General features: G+C 40.3%; 2 protein-coding genes across 9 annotated transcripts in view; one reads left to right on the top strand and one right to left on the bottom strand.

The window, feature by feature from the left end:
- Positions 1 to 1,307: 1,307 nt before the first annotated feature.
- The window catches only part of Hnrnp-k (Heterogeneous nuclear ribonucleoprotein K), a 137,990-nt gene continuing 122,045 nt past the window's right edge, over positions 1,308 to 17,252 (bottom strand). For all 8 annotated transcript variants that reach the window (XM_076432183.1, XM_076432185.1, XM_076432187.1 and 5 more), the window contains 5 exons: positions 6,751 to 6,879; positions 6,255 to 6,678; positions 5,285 to 5,442; positions 5,021 to 5,190; positions 1,308 to 3,279 (listed from right to left, as the gene is read on the bottom strand). In XM_076432183.1, coding sequence (XP_076288298.1) covers positions 3,252 to 3,279; positions 5,021 to 5,190; positions 5,285 to 5,442; positions 6,255 to 6,678; positions 6,751 to 6,879 — 909 coding nt within the window. In that variant the 3' untranslated portion in view covers positions 1,308 to 3,251. The remainder of the gene's footprint in view (positions 3,280 to 5,020; positions 5,191 to 5,284; positions 5,443 to 6,254; positions 6,679 to 6,750; positions 6,880 to 17,252) is intronic.
- Positions 11,875 to 15,237, top strand: LOC143212900 (cytochrome b5). Its single transcript, XM_076432214.1, has 3 exons — positions 11,875 to 12,283; positions 14,359 to 14,661; positions 15,002 to 15,237. The coding sequence occupies exons 2-3, from the start codon at positions 14,394 to 14,396 to the stop codon at positions 15,145 to 15,147; spliced, it is 414 nt and encodes a 137-aa protein (XP_076288329.1). The 5' UTR covers positions 11,875 to 12,283; positions 14,359 to 14,393; the 3' UTR covers positions 15,148 to 15,237.

The raw sequence follows: 17,252 nt of genomic DNA, 5'->3' as shown, positions 1-17,252 counted from the left end.
TGTTTACCTTGTTATCTCATCGATCTTTCACCACTGCGTCAATTTGACACCGAGGGACAGATTCAGTTCGCGAATTGAGGGACGGATAAGGGTTAAATCTGTTTTGGTTAATTGATTTGTTCGCGGTGAGAGTATAGGCAGCATTGGGGGATAGAGGAGAGAGAGGTGTAAGGGGTGCTGCGAGATTCCCTCGGGACTTGGCGTTATCCTTAACCCGTGAACTGAATGTTACAAGTGAACGTAGTGATACGAAAAGCGATTTCATCGTTGTGTTCAGCGAGGGACACACAAGTAAGTACGGAGACACGCGTGCGAGTGTTGCCGTGTAATTTCGAGAGAGTCGGTTGAAAATTAATCAGGGGACTACGGGGTCGTGCACAGTTGACGAGTTAAGCAGCCCTTCCCGCGGTTGACAGGGTCTGGAAAGGAAAGAGGACGAGTTCGTTCGAAGTTAGGCTCGTGGACTTTTCTCACGCGGCGCACGTACGTTTCGAAAATCCGCGGTTTCGGCACGCAACCGCTGAAAAGGGGCACTCGAATGTCCGACATCTTGGACGCGGGCGTCTTCGGAGACTGTGACACAGTTGCGAGAACAAAGGGGCTTCAGAAAATCAAAGGAAATCTTCGCGAGAGATTATCAAAGGATTGCATAAACTCGTGTCCGATTTTCATAGATGTCGCGAACTGTTCTGCGCGAAAGAACCATTCTTTTCTAATTGTAGAATTATATAATTGATCATTATTAGAGACTGCGGATGTCTATGCAAAATATAAAATGTCTGCATCGATTCCAAGACAGAAGCTAAATGAAAATGTCTTTCTTCTTTGAATTATTTTATTAAACAAACTAATACGTTGATGTTCTTAAATTTTTTTAAATATATGTCTACTGCTTTAAATTGTACATACCAAGTTTTGTTATAAATGCATAAAATCTGCACAATCTAATAATTATATATATTATTATATACATATATTAATAACAATATATATCTGCATATATTATAATGTATACAATATATAATAATATACACAATATATAAATTATATACATTACATTTTATATATATTTTATAATATATAATAATATATATATATATCTGTATGCAATATAATATAGCATAATGTACATGATATATATTATAATATATAAATTATTGTATATAATATAGATAAGCTGTATCCTTTAAAATATTTAACCATTGAATTTTATTTTGAAATCGGACACGAACTTATGCAATCGTCTGATATAATAAATTCGGTTAGGACCCAAGACTCGAGGGGGTTGCAGAAATGAGTACCACGTCTTATTTTCGTTTCTGTATTTTCTCCTCGACGTATGCCAGTGATCATGTCGAAATACGAAAGCTATAACTAAAAGCTGATACGAAATCATCACGCCATCTTTGTTCTCGACCGACTTTACCGCTCGTGATCCCCGTACAACGGCTCGTCGGACATCGGGGTGTTCCGTTTCAGACCTTTTAGACCAAGTATTCGATGTTCGGTACGCTAAGCTTGAACAGCATCGAACGAGACCACTGATTCAACCAATAGAATTTCTGAAGCGACGTGTTTTCTCGTTGCTCGTGTAAAATAGACAGCGACTCTGCGGGTTTCGTCGCTTCTCAAGCTGAACGTTCCAAGTGGCTTCTTAAACGTGTACTTAATAACTTTCTATGCACAGTGTCAGACTTCGTTGCAAGTGAATTCATTACTTTTTCTCATCCTTTCGTTCGTTCTGTTACATTTTTTGATTCCATCACGCCGCGATTCGTCAGCCCGATGGTGCTTCCTATATATTTATCTTCTCTCTCTTTTCACGCTCTCTTATTATAATGCTAGGACACTTAACGATTCTACCGCGCGAAATTATTAAGGAGACGCCCGTTATTAACGCGCGCTCGATATCTATGAATAAAGGGTGTCATTAGTACAAGAGACTTGAGGGAGGGGAGTGGAATATAATTAATGCAAAATTATTCTTATTGATAATCGTACAGTAATAATAATAATAATAATAATATAATAATAATAATTATAATCATGATGCAACAGCAGAAACGTGGTACGTGGCGATTAAGGAAAGGGAAAGGATATTTTTGTTAGTGGTGTCGTTCTACATTCATCTTCATCTTGCTCTCTTCATCTTTATCATATTTTTCTTTCTCGTTTTATCATCTGTTCGATATTCACTTCGTTTTTTCATTAATATGTATATACAAAATTCCTTTCGCTTACTATATAATAATCCTATCTCTCAGTTTCCTCTCTCGGCGGTCCGTCCCTTCCTTTGATTTAGTCGCAACATTTTCCACTGATTCTTAGCTCATCGGCCTTCACACCTCTTCGCTACGGAAGCCAATACGTCGCGGCGGTTTCTCCATTGTTGGGAACGTCAAGTTACTATACGAAGAATCTGTTTCGTAAATTGGTCGGCGGACGATGCGATGTTTTCATTTGTTTTGGTCACATATAATATATGTGTGTATAAAGTATATACACGTATCTCGGCGGAAGGCTCAGCCACTCGGAAGGTTCCCGTAGCGAGAGGCAGAAGCAAAATAGTTAGACAATGATGTGTGTATTGTGTGCGCTTTAAAAGTCGTCGCTCCGAAGGACCGTCGTGTTACGACGGTCTCGAGGATCCTCCGATTAAAAGGGGGAGAGAAAAAAAATAAACGCAAGGGGCTGGAAATAAAAGGAGGATAAAAAATAATTATCAAAGCTCGCGCGGAGCCGTCGGCAAAAAAATTACGACGCGATTACAAAACGATCAAAAACGTGGCGAGGCGAAAAAAAACGAATAAGAGAAACGCATAATGCGGGAACGATGATTTTTTTGTTTTAGTTTCATTTTAGGCGTGAGAACAATGCCTTTTCTTTGGCCTTTTTGTGGACGAGAATCGTTGATTCTCAATGGGAGACGAATATATGTCTCTCGCACGCGTTTATGCGTGTTCCGCGGGTTTTTTGTTTGCTCGGTTTATCGACGGGTTCATCGAATCAAATGGAAATTCTCTGATCTCTCCTGGTTGAATCCGATTCTTGACTTTTCTTCCTGAGAGAGGCTTTGTTCATCCGGTGACGCGCGATCACGCGCAAATTGTTAACGGTGTTCCAGTTTCCACTTCTTCTTCTTCTTTTTATTTTTGTTTACTCGCGCGAATATGCTTGCCCGTTTGCGAAGTATCCTTAAAAAAATTACAAACGCATCTTTGGCTCCCCCCGAATGCTTCCTTCACCACGTCCTAATAATGGTCTGCATTCTCGTGCACGCTGCAACAGAAGAAACACGCATTGTCAGACCCTCTGGTTCATACGTTCTGAAAAGCGTACAGCATTTTATAAAAGGTTGTTAACCGGATGGACAATTTAACACAACTGATTAGAACAATAGAATTCCACACATTAGTTGTCGAAGAATTAGTCGATTAACGTGATAACTGATCTACTTTGTTCGGGTCGATATTATCCTCTAGGTTATTTAGCTTTTCTAATTGATTTTCTGCTTGAAAAAACTTCACAAAAGCGATATGATTTCAGTAACTAACTGAACAGAGTACAAATACTAATTGACTTGGTAAGAACTTGCAAATGTATGCTTTCGATGCGATAAAATGAACTATTATCTTATTCTTTTACAAAATAATCTATGTAAATGGAACTTTGCAGAAAAAAAGTTCTTGAGACTTAATGTTCATACATTATTCACAAATTGCACGCTCGCTCTAAAACTAACACTTTGACTGCTAAAACTCTGCAAATTTCGTACACTCTATGGACTGGAATTTTAATTCCAATTCAAGACATTTCTTCCAATCCAGATCGTTATTACTGTATGTAATCTTTGTTATATTATGCACATCTGATTGATACTGTTTCCTCATAGAACGGTTCAGCTTTTAACAATTGATAAAATACAGACGAATTCAAAGGGTTAAATCTAGACAAATAATTCGTTTTCCCATTTCTGGGAGACACAGCACTCAAAGTGTTAGTCGGTCCGAATAATTCTACAGTCGTGATCGTTCTAGCTTCTAATTATAATACAGATAAGATCTCCCAAGCTGCAGAACGCGAATACAAGGTCGTTCAAATCGGGTCCGCAGGATTGATGTTAGTTCCAAAAGCAGGTCTCGGAAGCCGACGATCGCAAGTGCCTTCGTAGGATGATTAGTGATTCCTTGTTACATCGAAAGTAGAACAACAAAATCACTAGTCTTCCATACAACGGCACTCGATTTAATCCCCGAACTGCGTTGATCTCGCAGATCTTCGCTCTCATCCACTCCGCAGGCTCTCGTCTCGAACATTGTTCCTCCACCATCGCGCGAGAGGTTACACAGTATGTAACAGCCTTCAAGGCCACGTACACAGGCTTCTCATACTTCCCCCTTTCTTCGTTTTGGTTAGTAGAATTTGTGTTAATTTCTTCGTGCAGGATGGAGATGACACGATGCGAATTAGTTGCGCTCGCTGGACTCGAGGATGATATATGTTTATTGTTACACGCATTTATACGACATGACAAGCGAAAGATGTTAATTGTGAGACATCGACAATGTTATCTGAAGCGGTTTCTCATAGGCGTTGCAGTCGAATGTACATAATTAACAATACAGCTTAATTTTAGTTATCTGAAAGAGCCAATCTGCTTCTCGAGCATGTTCTCTATGTACATATGACAACAGGGTACGTCATACTTAAGCTTATTACGATGTGTAATGTATATAACAAATTAAACTTCGTATTAGTCATGTTTGCCACTTATTCCAATCGCGCATCCTAACCCTTATCTAGGATTTCTAGGTCGTGAAACATTCGCTCACCGACTTACCGATAAAACAATGTCGGATCATAAATATTCTAGTGCGACACCACAAGGTAGCAATTACACGTGGTAAACGATAATGTTGCAAATGTCGTACGATACATTCTCAGCAAACTTTCAGTCGTTGCAAGCGTCTCTGGGTATAGTGATATCAAATAGCAGGAATGGAACGGCGCTGATAATTACCTCTGCTGAAGCAGGTACTGGGCCATTTGTATCTGACTGGGTAATCCGGTAATGGTGATGATACGATCGTTGCTACCGGACAACGGTTCATCTATAGTAATGCCGGCACCACTGTCCGATCTGATTTTCCGGATTCTGGCGCCTCCTTTGCCAATAATAGCACCGGCGAGCTGTCGACGCACAACAAATAACGAATTAGCTCTACCGCCAACGATATTACACGTCGCGGTATATTTCTAGCTTCTTCAAGCATCGTCTACTTACGTCTTTAGGAATGGTGACCTGGGTGCTAGTCTTGTTACCACCCATGTTGCCTTGGTTGCCCTGGTTATTGCCAACCATCGGAGGGCCGCTCATTCCAGAATTTCCACCTCCGCCCAAACCGTTCGGTGCTCCTCCTCCTTGCATACCCCAGCCGTCGCCTGAACAAAGTATACCAATTACGTGAGGGATTAAGGGCTGACAAATGAGAAACTTTCACGCGAAACGGTTTCGTCGATTAACGAGGAACACTTTAATTTTTGATCGAGATGTTCTCTGTACAGGGTCTGGAACAGGCTACCTCGGTTGTTATTATAGAAGTTATTATAGAAACAAACTTGTGGAAGTAGTTTTTTAGAGGTGATGAAGATCAACTTCGTTTTTTAACCCTCCAATACATGAATTCCTCAATGAATTTCTGCTTTGTTTGCTATCAATACCCTGAACACCCTTCACTGAACAGATGAAGGGTATCATCTTCTAGATCCCGATGGAAATGCGAAGCTCATCGATGCCTCAGGCCTAGACGATGTCCTTGGGACGTTGCAGGACCGACTTCAAGTTTAGCGTTCATCTTAATTTGAACTCAAGCAGCAGTATCGTATTATTTCAGTAAAATTTACATTTAAAAACACTGTGGTCGGTATTTTTCTTGTCTTCAACAACAAAAGCCTGGACGCTGCTCACTGATACGAAGACAGCGGATCTTTACGCAACATAAACACGTTCTACCTGATTTTCAACAAACTGGAGTTAAATAGAAAATTGTTCTCTTGTGTGATATGCTTAATAGGTTGAAAATAGTATCGTGTTTCCCCAAATTCTTCTAATGTTCTCGCTGTTTTAAATTACACCCACTCATTTTTGTCATAACTGCATGAAGTCCGCTGTCTACTGATAACAACCGAGTTACAATTCTGTCCAGATGCAAAATGTACCCTGTACTCGAACTTCTCAAGTCTAATATTCTTACCATTATAGTTTCCACCCCCGTAGGGTGGCGGGCCGCCTCTGTTGCCACCATATCCGCCTCGACCGCCGTCGTAGCCGCCACCGCCGCCACCTCCGCTCCCACGATTGCCTCCAAAGCCGCGGTCGGGTGGCCCGCCAGACATTCCACCACCTCCGCCGCCCCCACCACGAGGTCCACCTCGAGGTGGAGGTGGAAAACCACGGTTCATGTCACCTGGTCCACCGCCACGGTTGTCGCGTCTCGGTGGCATACCTCCGCCACCACCGCCACCCCCACCTCCGCCGCCACCTCGACCTCCTGGTCCACCGAAACTACCCCCTTTGCCTTGGCCACCTTCACCGCTGCCATAGCCGCCGTAATCGTCGGCGTAAAAGTCATCGAAGTTATGGGGATCGTAAGGGTTGTTCACACCCTTCAAGGGAGACTGAAAAAGAACAAAGAGAAATAAGTACATGTTCGATGGTACAGCGAAAACAACAGAAATCTGCGCACTTACTGTTTTAATAGTGGCGATCAGCTCGCGAATGCATTCGATGCACGTGTTCGGCTTGCCGCAGATGCTGATCAGCCGATCCGTGCTGTGGGGGCAGCAGTGCGAGTAGATCTTGATCCTCGCGCCAGTTTTCTGCAACAAAAACAACAACGTCCAGTCAGATAAATTACACGCACGACACGGTTTAATATGACACGGCAAAATACGAGCGTCCCTATAGCAATTAAAGAAATTTTCCACTCCGCGCACCTGATACACCGCAATCGACCGACAACCAAGCAACAATCACGGAACGATCTACCTTCCGACGGCGCGGGCCTCCATCTTCGGATAACGAAACGTGCAAACGTGTTCTTTAAACTTTATCCGCTAGATAAAGGATCAATCTAGGCCGCAATGTCCCGCAAAAGTAATTTGCATTATACGGAAGCATAAAGCTGTGCATGCAACTATTTTCATAAAGTTGCGATAGCTACAAATTACGCCTCTTGAACGTAAAAATAGGACTTTTTTGAGAGAAATGAAACAATCCTAGAAACGAGTCTACACCCTTAGGGATATCATCAACGGGAGCGTGTTAAAAATCATAGGGGAGGGGGAGTTAATTTCACGTCTTATCGAGACACTGTGGCGCGGCAATCCGTAGAAAGTGAAACCTCTCGTCGTGTTTCTCCGTTCGATAACTCGCCGCGGAGCAATTGTTGGACGCCGATGGGCGGATCGCGTGCTACAAGTTGCTTAAACACCCGGGAGTCCCACCTCCTGATGTGCTCGAGATCGTGCACTCGGAGACAGGGTCGAGTTAAAGGTGGCGAACCTGGCCATTCGGTCACCTTTAATCTCTTCCTCGTCCCTCTGAACACTCCCTCCTCGTTGAACAATACGTGTTCTCCTTCTTCAGGGCACAGGCTAATCGGCTCCAACGCAATTATCGATCGAGAGAAAAGTATCGTGAGAACATATCTAAAATACATTCGTGAGATGTTCTTCCTTCGAGAACATTTCTAAAATATATGCTGGATATATTCTTGCTTCGAGAACATTTCTAAAATACATTCTTGATATATTCTTGCTATATTCTTACTTCGAGAACATTTCTAAAATACATTCTTGATATATTCTTGCTTCGAGATCATTTCTAAAATGCATTCTGGATATATTCTTGCTTCGAGAACATTTCTAAAATATATTCTTGATATATTCTTGCTTCAAGAACATTTCTAAGATACATTCTCAAAATTGTAGGCCGGTATAAATTTGTCAGACATTTAATTAATTGCTGTGTCACGTTCAGACAGATGATTAATTGAATGCGAGTTTATTACGCAATCTGCGCTGCCAGTGAATTTTTAATGCAGAAAGCCCCTTCAGCACGAGGGTTGAGCATCGAAACAAAGTTGCGTCGCGTGATTTTTCTTGGGATTAGTGTTATTATTTGCGGCGATAAGGCGTGCTGGAGATCGTAACCGAGCCGCAAAACAGGGAGCGAAACGAGGAGATGTAAAGATAACACCGTACCCATGTTACGGGGGCGGGAGCGGCTAATGGCACGTTCGGTACCACGGCGTGATCGCTACGAGTTGGACGGCAAGTCGAAAGACTTTCTTAGAAACTGCCGAATCTGCTGCACTTAAATCTGCATGACCCATCCCCAATCTCTACCTATCACTTAGTGCCTCAGCCTTCATCTAGGTAGACAAGGATAACGTATAAGATACTACCGAAGTAATCGTGCAATTTTGACGGCGGCTAAAACTTTCAGTAAAGTCAAATCTGGATGCTAGTCTTTTTAAGAATTTTTTTAAAACTCTACTTACAGTTTACATCGTTCTTAATTTTATATTTTTCGTATATTGATTGAAACATGCTTATATTATCATTAAATAACTGAAATATAGCGACTCAGCATTGTGTAGGAATAGTTAAACTATTTAATAGTGACTCGAATTTCATAGTTTTGCACTTCAAACGCTAGATCTGCTCGGAAAGTTATCTAAAAGATCTGATATTTTGAATTTCGACGTTTCAAAGGGTTCTTATTTGAGAGAAAAAAATTTTATTGTGCTTTGATAGCCGAAAAATTAAATTTTGGGAGGACTAATATGTAGGTAAGCTAGAGGACTCGTTTGCTAAGTTCTTTGACTATTTCTCCACCTTCTGATGCAACAAATAATATCTAAACGGGCACTACTTTCGTAAAAATCCTATTACGGTGGTTTTGTCGCGACTTCCCATTCACAGAAGGATTGCGGAAGGTTTGCTTTAATCTTCGAAGAGAATCGAGGTTTCGAAGTTCCGTTCGTTTACAGCGCAGTGCCAGTTTCTCGATTACCACCGGACTAATACTCGAACTTCCAGCTCTTCGAGCTGTTCAAACGAGACACCCCTCTGCGCCTCCGGACGTAGTTCAAGCGCAAAAAGATCTATTCTTTGCCTTTGACGGTGTAACGATTAACTTTCGTTGCACTCGACTCGTTTGCTACCTCCTGGAACGCGAAGAACCCGCTCGACCGTCGAACTCGAGGAAAAACTTCGTCGACAGCTGCCGAGAGAGTGATTCAAAGCTTTCTTCCCTGGTTTTTGCGAAAATTCGCTTCCGTCCCTTGACCGTAATGCGCTTCATTCTAAATCTCTTCGCAACTATTCGATGATAAGATATTTACCAAGGTATTGTAGTGAAACAGGAAAATTTACGTAAGACAGATATTAAATGAACGAGAGAGAGAGAGATCGACTGTGCTAATGTGCGTGTCAAGGTTGGCCACATTCTATTTACTGGAACGATAGTATTATACATATACAATATGCAAACATAGAATTTATAAATATGTATCTAAAAAATTACACTGGTAAATAGTAAAACCTTTCGCAAGAAATCAGATAGTACTTCATAGAATTTGATTTAACCGTGCGAAACTGATATAACTTGAACATTGTCGCTGATATGACTTAATCTGCATAAACATTAAGTTAGATAATTTTTGGCTCAGTCCTCAATGTAATAAATTATTCGGAACACATTTTATATTTACGCAATTTGCGTTTTTATTCAAATGAAGTAAACCAAACTCTGGCTGAAAGGAGCACTCAGTTGTTAACTATATATTTTTAGAAAAAGCTTGAGCGTACAAAGATATTCTTTATGTACGATTTTCCTTTTTGACTGTTGACGTTCCCTCAACATTACAGGATTATAAATAGTCGAAAGATTTGGCCAAATATAAACGGAACTGCATTTGCAAATTAGTTAAATCACTTTCTCAGAGAAGATCCTGCAGACCCTTGACTAGAGTAAATAGACGATTCTAATTTCGATTGAATTTTAATTCAGCGCCTCGCAGCAATTGAATCGAAGAATCCGTAGATGAACAGGTAGGAAGATGAACAATCAGCCGAGAGGTGCAAATAGAGAGGAGACGAGTTAGCTCGTCCTTTCGGACAGGAGGACTAACTTCGAAGGAGTTAAACTCGATAGAAATCTCGTCGACGTTAACGATTCCAAGATTTTCCCAATCGGATCGTCGGAGTCTCCGCGGACAACGAAGTTACAACAACTCGATTATAATCGATCGTGGAGCTTGTTAAAACGGCATCGACGTCCGTCCCGATTCGACGGGACAACAACGGCCGTCTATAGTTTAATCACTAATTAATTAAGCGCCGAAGAATCGGGAATGAGTGCTTCATCCCGTACCGGAAGTTTCGCGTGGAGGGGGCGGAATGTTTGAGCGTTCTTCTCGGATCAGAGGATTTATAAAATAGGGGAAGGAGGGTGCTAAGTCAAATTCAATTGTTTATTAGCGGATAGTAACTTTCGAGAAAGTTTCGAAATTCTGCTGGAACTACCAGCATTCTTGATGCGGGATCCAAGAATATCTAAACTGATAATCATTAATTGAAAGAGAGTATGCTGTATTTTCAATCATCAATTCGATCATCAATTTCTTCTTGAAATCACTTTAATATTCCTGGTCACAAGTAGCAAAATTATTGTGGACGTTTGTGTTCTCGGATGATCCCAGATGGTCCCAGTGGTCTGAGACTGCGGATCTTTATGCATTTATAGCAAAATTGAGTAGATGAAATTCAAAATTGTTGGAAAATTTTTCAACTGGAAGATGTCGATATATGATTTCTCCTCTATTCAAATCATTCAGGCGAGAAATAACATTCAATTTAGTTTCTAGTCCTTGCAATCGATGCAGTCAATTTTTATTCCACATAAATTATTTTAAACTAAATTAAACATTGGACAATTTTTACGATACTGTCGAAAACGAACCGTTAGACATTATATGGAATTCATTTAGTGTTAACATAATAACACTAAACGAATAAACTAAAATAACACTAAGCAAATAAATAAATGTTTTGGAACAAGAAATATATGTCTTAGAACCACTTTCATAATTGCTCACAATTTGCATTTGCAGTATAAAAATATCTATTGAAACTATAATATAAATTGCACCGTCATTTAATATCGTAGAAAGTATTGGTTACTATAAATACTACTTCGAAATATAATATTTCAGACTAGCACAACAATATTCACAAAGACAGGCGCCACGTGTAATTTTTCTATCAATCAATAATTCGGTCACTGTCGCCTCGATAGAACGTTTCCGCTCGCAATAACTGGAAAATAAAAACTTATATTTGCAGAGATGCTCGCACGTTCATAACCAGTGTCACGTCTCCATGACGTCCGCAGGTTTGTATAATCACTCTGTGCACATTGTTATTCCAAAGTATCACACATAGCGTGACAACTATAAATTGAATATGTACATACAATGCTTTCAACGTGGGAGACTGGCAAGAATGTTCCCAAAAGTTAACGCGACATGGTGGGTTCGCGGATTGCAAAATTCCGTGGAATTTTAGCAATATTACATATTAAACTGGGTTAACGGATTAGGAAAGAGATACACGGCGTGGGATTAGCGAAGGATTGCGTTATTTGGATCAGTGGAGCGTCGACGAATTAACGCAGAATCGAGTTCATTTAAACAAGGAAAAATGGGGGATGGGGTGGGGAGAGGAGAAAGGTGGCGCATCGTTTAGTCCACTAACTAAGTATCGCGTTGCTCGGTAAACTGGAGGCTTAATAAGCGTCGCTCATTAACCGAGAAAACCCTCTTGCGGTTATTTGTTCGGGGTGGAAGATAATTGCCGGATTTTCGTTACTTTTCATCCCCTCGAAGGTCCAGCCGGCTGAGCAAACGTGTACCAATAACCAGCCCCCCAGCCTTTGTGTGTGTGCGTTTTGACAAATTGAATTTGGGAGACCGGTGCCGATAGTTTAAACAAGTATTCATTGATCGGCGTACGCAATTCCATTCTGTGCAAATGACCGTTGGACGCGTATTGCGTACCGCAGTCCATAAATTTGCATGAAATCATTATTTCAAAGCGACGAAAAAAGATCGGGCGTACTGTTTCCAGTACGACACGAACCGCGCTAGGATTCACCACCAGTGTCATCTTCTTCTTTGGGAACGAAGAGGGAACCTGCGATCCAGAGAACATCCAGGTGAGAGTCGAGGTTGTCAGTCAACTGATTTTGCTACTTTGTTCTATGTTGTCTTGTAGGGACATTTTTAAAGGACACATTGTGTTCAATATTAAAGAAAGAATGAAATTTCTGTCTGGCTCTCATCTGTTCCAAACGGTAGAACATTCTTACGTGCTTATATTCAATCACTGTCGCGTGTATTCACAGTGACTCATGTACAATTACACAAATTTACCAAGAGTCAAGATCGTCGATTCTCTGATTCTGCTAAATATTGTCTTGTTGGGATATTATTTTTAATGTTAAAGAAAGAATGAGATTTCTTACTTTGTAGAAAATGCTTACATTGTAAATTTGTTTGATTGCGTATGAGTCACTGCAAATGCACGTAACAGAGATGAAATACAAGCTACTATTACGTCGAATCGTTACGTGGTCTATACATTGCTCCAGCAGATAATGGTAATATAATGGCAATAATAAATTTACTGATTAAATACTGCCGTATGTTTTACATTTTACGGTAAGCTATTTTCAGAACTGTACTCTGTGCGGGTTTCTCAACAATTTTATAATCGATTGATTGTGACCCTGATGCAATAAATAACTCGAGAAGAATGAAAATTGTTCATTCAAGCCTTCAAGAAACTGGACTAAGTTTGTGTAAAGAATTGATCAAGTATTCGGAAGACACGTTGCGCATCGAGGGCAGCATAGGGTCTGCGTGCCATAAGAATTCTCAATCGGCGGAAGTAGTTCGCGTCACGATGACACAGCGTTATTTCGATTTAGGTAGCGCTTTATCAGAGAGAGCTGCAATCCCGAGATAGATCCGAAAAAATCGCGGAAAATCTATCTCGTCGAGTGGCGTAGCTGCGTCATGCGAGAAGAAGCGCATCAGTAGTCACTGAAATCCAGAGGTCATGGCTACAGCCGCGTGTTAAACATGCACGTGTTTCGCAAGACACGTTTCACGGTTGAAAAATCACAAAACTGGTTCATACGGCCAAATCAGATGTTACATCAAATAGTATTTCAATTAATATTGCGTGTTAAATATGCACGTGTTCCAGTTGAAAAATCACAAAATTGGTTCATACGGTCAAATCAGATGTTATTATACATGAAATAATATTTCAATTAATATTGCGTGTTAAATATGCACGTGTTCCAGTTGAAAATTCACAAAATTGGTTCATACGGTCAAATCAGATGTTACATCAAATAGTATTTCAATTAACATTGCGTGTTAAATATGCACGTGTTCCACAAGACACGTGTTCCAGTTGAAAAATTACAAAATCGGTTCATACGGTGGAATTAGATGTTACATCAAATAATATTTCAATTAATATCGCGTGTTAAATATGCACGTGTTCCACAAAACACGTGTTTCAGTTGAAAAATTACAAAGTCGGTTCATACGGTCAAATCAGATGTTACATCAAATAGTATTTCAATTAATATTGCGTGTTAAATATGCACGTGTTCCAGTTGAAAAATTACAAAATCGGTTCATACGGTGGAATTAGATGTTACATCAAATAATATTTCAATTAATATCGCGTGTTAAATATGCACGTGTTCCACAAAACACGTGTTTCAGTTGAAAAATTACAAAGTCGGTTCATACGGTGAAATCAGATGTTACATCAAATAATATTTCAATTAACATTGCGTGTTAAATATGCACGTGTTCCAGTTGAAAAATTACAAAATCGGTTCATGCAATCAAATCAAATGTTACTTCAATTAATATTTCAATTAATTGCCGACTTTCCCGGACCTACACCGCGTGCATTTGCATACGCGAGGCTCTGCGAGAAAAAGAGGGGCGCCTCGTTCAAGAAATCGACTTTCTCAAGCTGCAAACAGTAGGAAGGTCCTCCGCCTGACGTCACAAGCAACCAATGACCTTGACAAATTCGTTGTTCTTCTTCCGGGTGTCAGATGCCCCTGTTTTCCCTTTCAAAGCACGGTCTTTCAGCTGCACGGCCTTTTTTATCGCGATCGAGGCCCGAATCCGCGAGAGATCCTTCGTCTCATAGATCGATAAACCGGTTCGACTACCACTGATATTTTTGCCCGTCCAGATCTACACTCGACTAACGGGACAGCTTCAGAAGAGATGTCGCAGAAGTACACGCCGCAAGAAGTGGCCAAGCACAACTGTGAGGAGGATCTATGGATCGTGTACAAGGACGGGATCTACGATATCACGAAATTCCTGAAGGAACATCCTGGCGGCGAGGAAGCGCTGACCGAATTGGCTGGGAAAGATGCGACCAAATGCTTCGACGAAATCGGACACACCCTTGAAGCTGTGCAGCTCAGGGAGACATATAAAATCGGCGTTCTGACGGAACCCTTCCCCGCAGAAATGGACGAGTCAGTTGGTACGGAAGTTTAGGGTGTTATTCGCTAATAATTTTAATATAATGAATATAAAAATTGCGTCTACTCATTTTTCTTATAAATGCACAAAAACGGAGTCTGATAATAATATTTTAATGAAATGAAACTAATATATTAATTCTATTAAGGTACTCTGATATTTGCACATTTCTTATAAATGCATAAAATCCGGAGTCTGATAATCATTTTAATGTAATGAAAATAATATATTGATACTGTTAAAGTCTTCTAATATTTTCTTTGTTTATATTGCACCTACTCATTTTTGCCAGAAATGCATAAAATCCAGAGTCTAATAACAACGTTAATTTCTGAATCCAGGAGATCAAGAGCCGAAAGATGGCGAGGAAGAGCCGTGGGACTACAAGCCACCGAAGGACACTTCGAACTCCTCCCGTTTTCTGACGTTAATCGCAACCGGCATCGCCATCTACGGCTTTATCATTTATTACTTCTGGTTCTCGTAAGAACCGGACATTGCCCAACCTGGGCGCAAAGTTGAACGACTGGCAAAACGCGTTGTTGTGTCTAATAAAATGTTAATTTATATGTCGAGATACAGTATTACTTGTATGCGATTTTATGAAACAAAATGGGGGCGGTGCACACACGGTGATTCCGGGATAGATTAAACAGTAATCGTGCCAAACGATCTTACGCGCGTACATTATTTTTCATGCATTGACAACTATGAGACAAATCAAACAAACTCATGTCAGATTTGCCATTTCTGACATCGTAAAGATATGTATCTTGTTGAATCTTATTGAATCTTGTTGATGACCTTGTTGAAAATTGTTAATCAAATTAATTCATTTTGAAAACATTGATATTCGTACAAACATATAAGCTGCGATAATTGCGATAAAAAAAAGTAGAAATCGATCATTCCGATCGCTCGGAAATTCTCAGATTGAATTAAATGATTGCAGCAGCTCGTGCTCGATTTATAATAATATGCAAAATAATATGCAAGCGGTTACATAATACAAACAAATAATATCGTCAATTATCAATGTACGTTATGCAGTCATATTTTTAACTAAACCTTGGGGCTGTAAAAATCGAATAGAAAACTTTTGCGATCATTCAACTATTCGAGAAGAGTTTGCTTCCGTAACTATGCTCACGAAAGCAAACATTTTGCGGAACATCCGCAGTCTTTTGATCATTCTGCGCAATCATGCTAGCGATACGGCGATCACGGTAGTCAATCTGATTGCTCCATCTGGATTTCGAGTCGAGATACACGGATGGTTCAATGAACTTTGCGAGAGGAATACATACATATACTCCTGTCCATAAATCACCGAACACTTAATTATCTTCAACAAAATGGTAATTACAGAGTACAAGCATCCAGATTGATTTTATTGATTTATTTTGATTGGATGGAGCTATTATACGATAATATCTGAATGCAAAATTAAATATACACGTATACTATTTGAATAAACGTTGGAAAAAAGAGATTGAAAAATTGTGGGACGATCATGGGCAGCTATAGAAGCCAAATTGGAAAACAAATGTCCCACTTAAATTTTCAAAATTAGAAAATATAAGAATAATAATTAAAATGTAGAAAATTAAAATGGTACGTTCTAATTCTTTCTAATGTAGAGAAAAAAAGACATTAAAAAATGTCTGCATCCAAATTTGAACAAGTGTCCGGTGATTTGTGGACGGGACTATACGTCGAACAAGTGCGCAGTTGTGCACGAACCTTTAAGACAGTTTTCCGCGAATATCTCGTAAACTAAGCGTGCGGCCGCTGATGTTCAAAGGAAAAGGTTATCCAAAATATCGATTCCTACATCATATCCAAAGCTGATCGAAGTCGAAGATGTTCTGCAGTGTTACCAACAGCGAAACTAGAGAAAAAGCGGCGAGGTGGGTGGGTTCAGACTCCGTTAGACAGATTATCTTCTGGTAAGTAATATAATCGCGGCCCGGCGCAGAAGTTTGCTCGTATAACGCGGGGAACCGGAGAAAAGGAGAAGAAGGAACTATCTCGTCACCGTGACTAGGCAATTCTCAGCAAGGAATGGCTTCCATTCCGTCTGCAAACTCTTTCCCTCGCGCCAGCTCTTCTATTTACGAGCTCGAGTAGTCGGAACATTTATCTCGCCAGCCCTCGATACGGGATTATTACATTATTGAGGATTAACCGGCGAGCGAACACTCCAGCCACTTGCAATAATTACGTAACGTCGCATAACAACAGATCGGGGAACGCGTCTCAAAAAGAAACAAGAGAACTTCCGAGACAATTGCCTCTTATCGGCGGAGACCTACATTTATAACTTTCTGATCCGATAAACAGAATTGCGCAAACATTTAGCCGTACTACCTGCCATAATCGAGGTTATCAGAAAAACTCGGCTACTACTCGCGCATGGTAGGATTATGCAAAACAAGCATACCGAATGCGAGCGAACAGCAATGAAAAGTAAACTGTGTACAGCGATCGGATTGTTTATGAATGAATATTTTACGATACATTTTTTTATAAAACTATTATGCAACAAGAGTATTGATAGTACTGTTTGTTTGTGATATTATTTAACAGTGT

Source organism: Lasioglossum baleicum, chromosome 10 (assembly GCF_051020765.1).
Source record: "Lasioglossum baleicum chromosome 10, iyLasBale1, whole genome shotgun sequence".
NCBI classification, from domain to species: Eukaryota; Metazoa; Arthropoda; class Insecta; order Hymenoptera; family Halictidae; genus Lasioglossum; species Lasioglossum baleicum.
The sequence above is the reverse complement of the archived record's forward strand: the minus strand, read 5'-3'. Positions and strand labels throughout refer to the sequence as shown.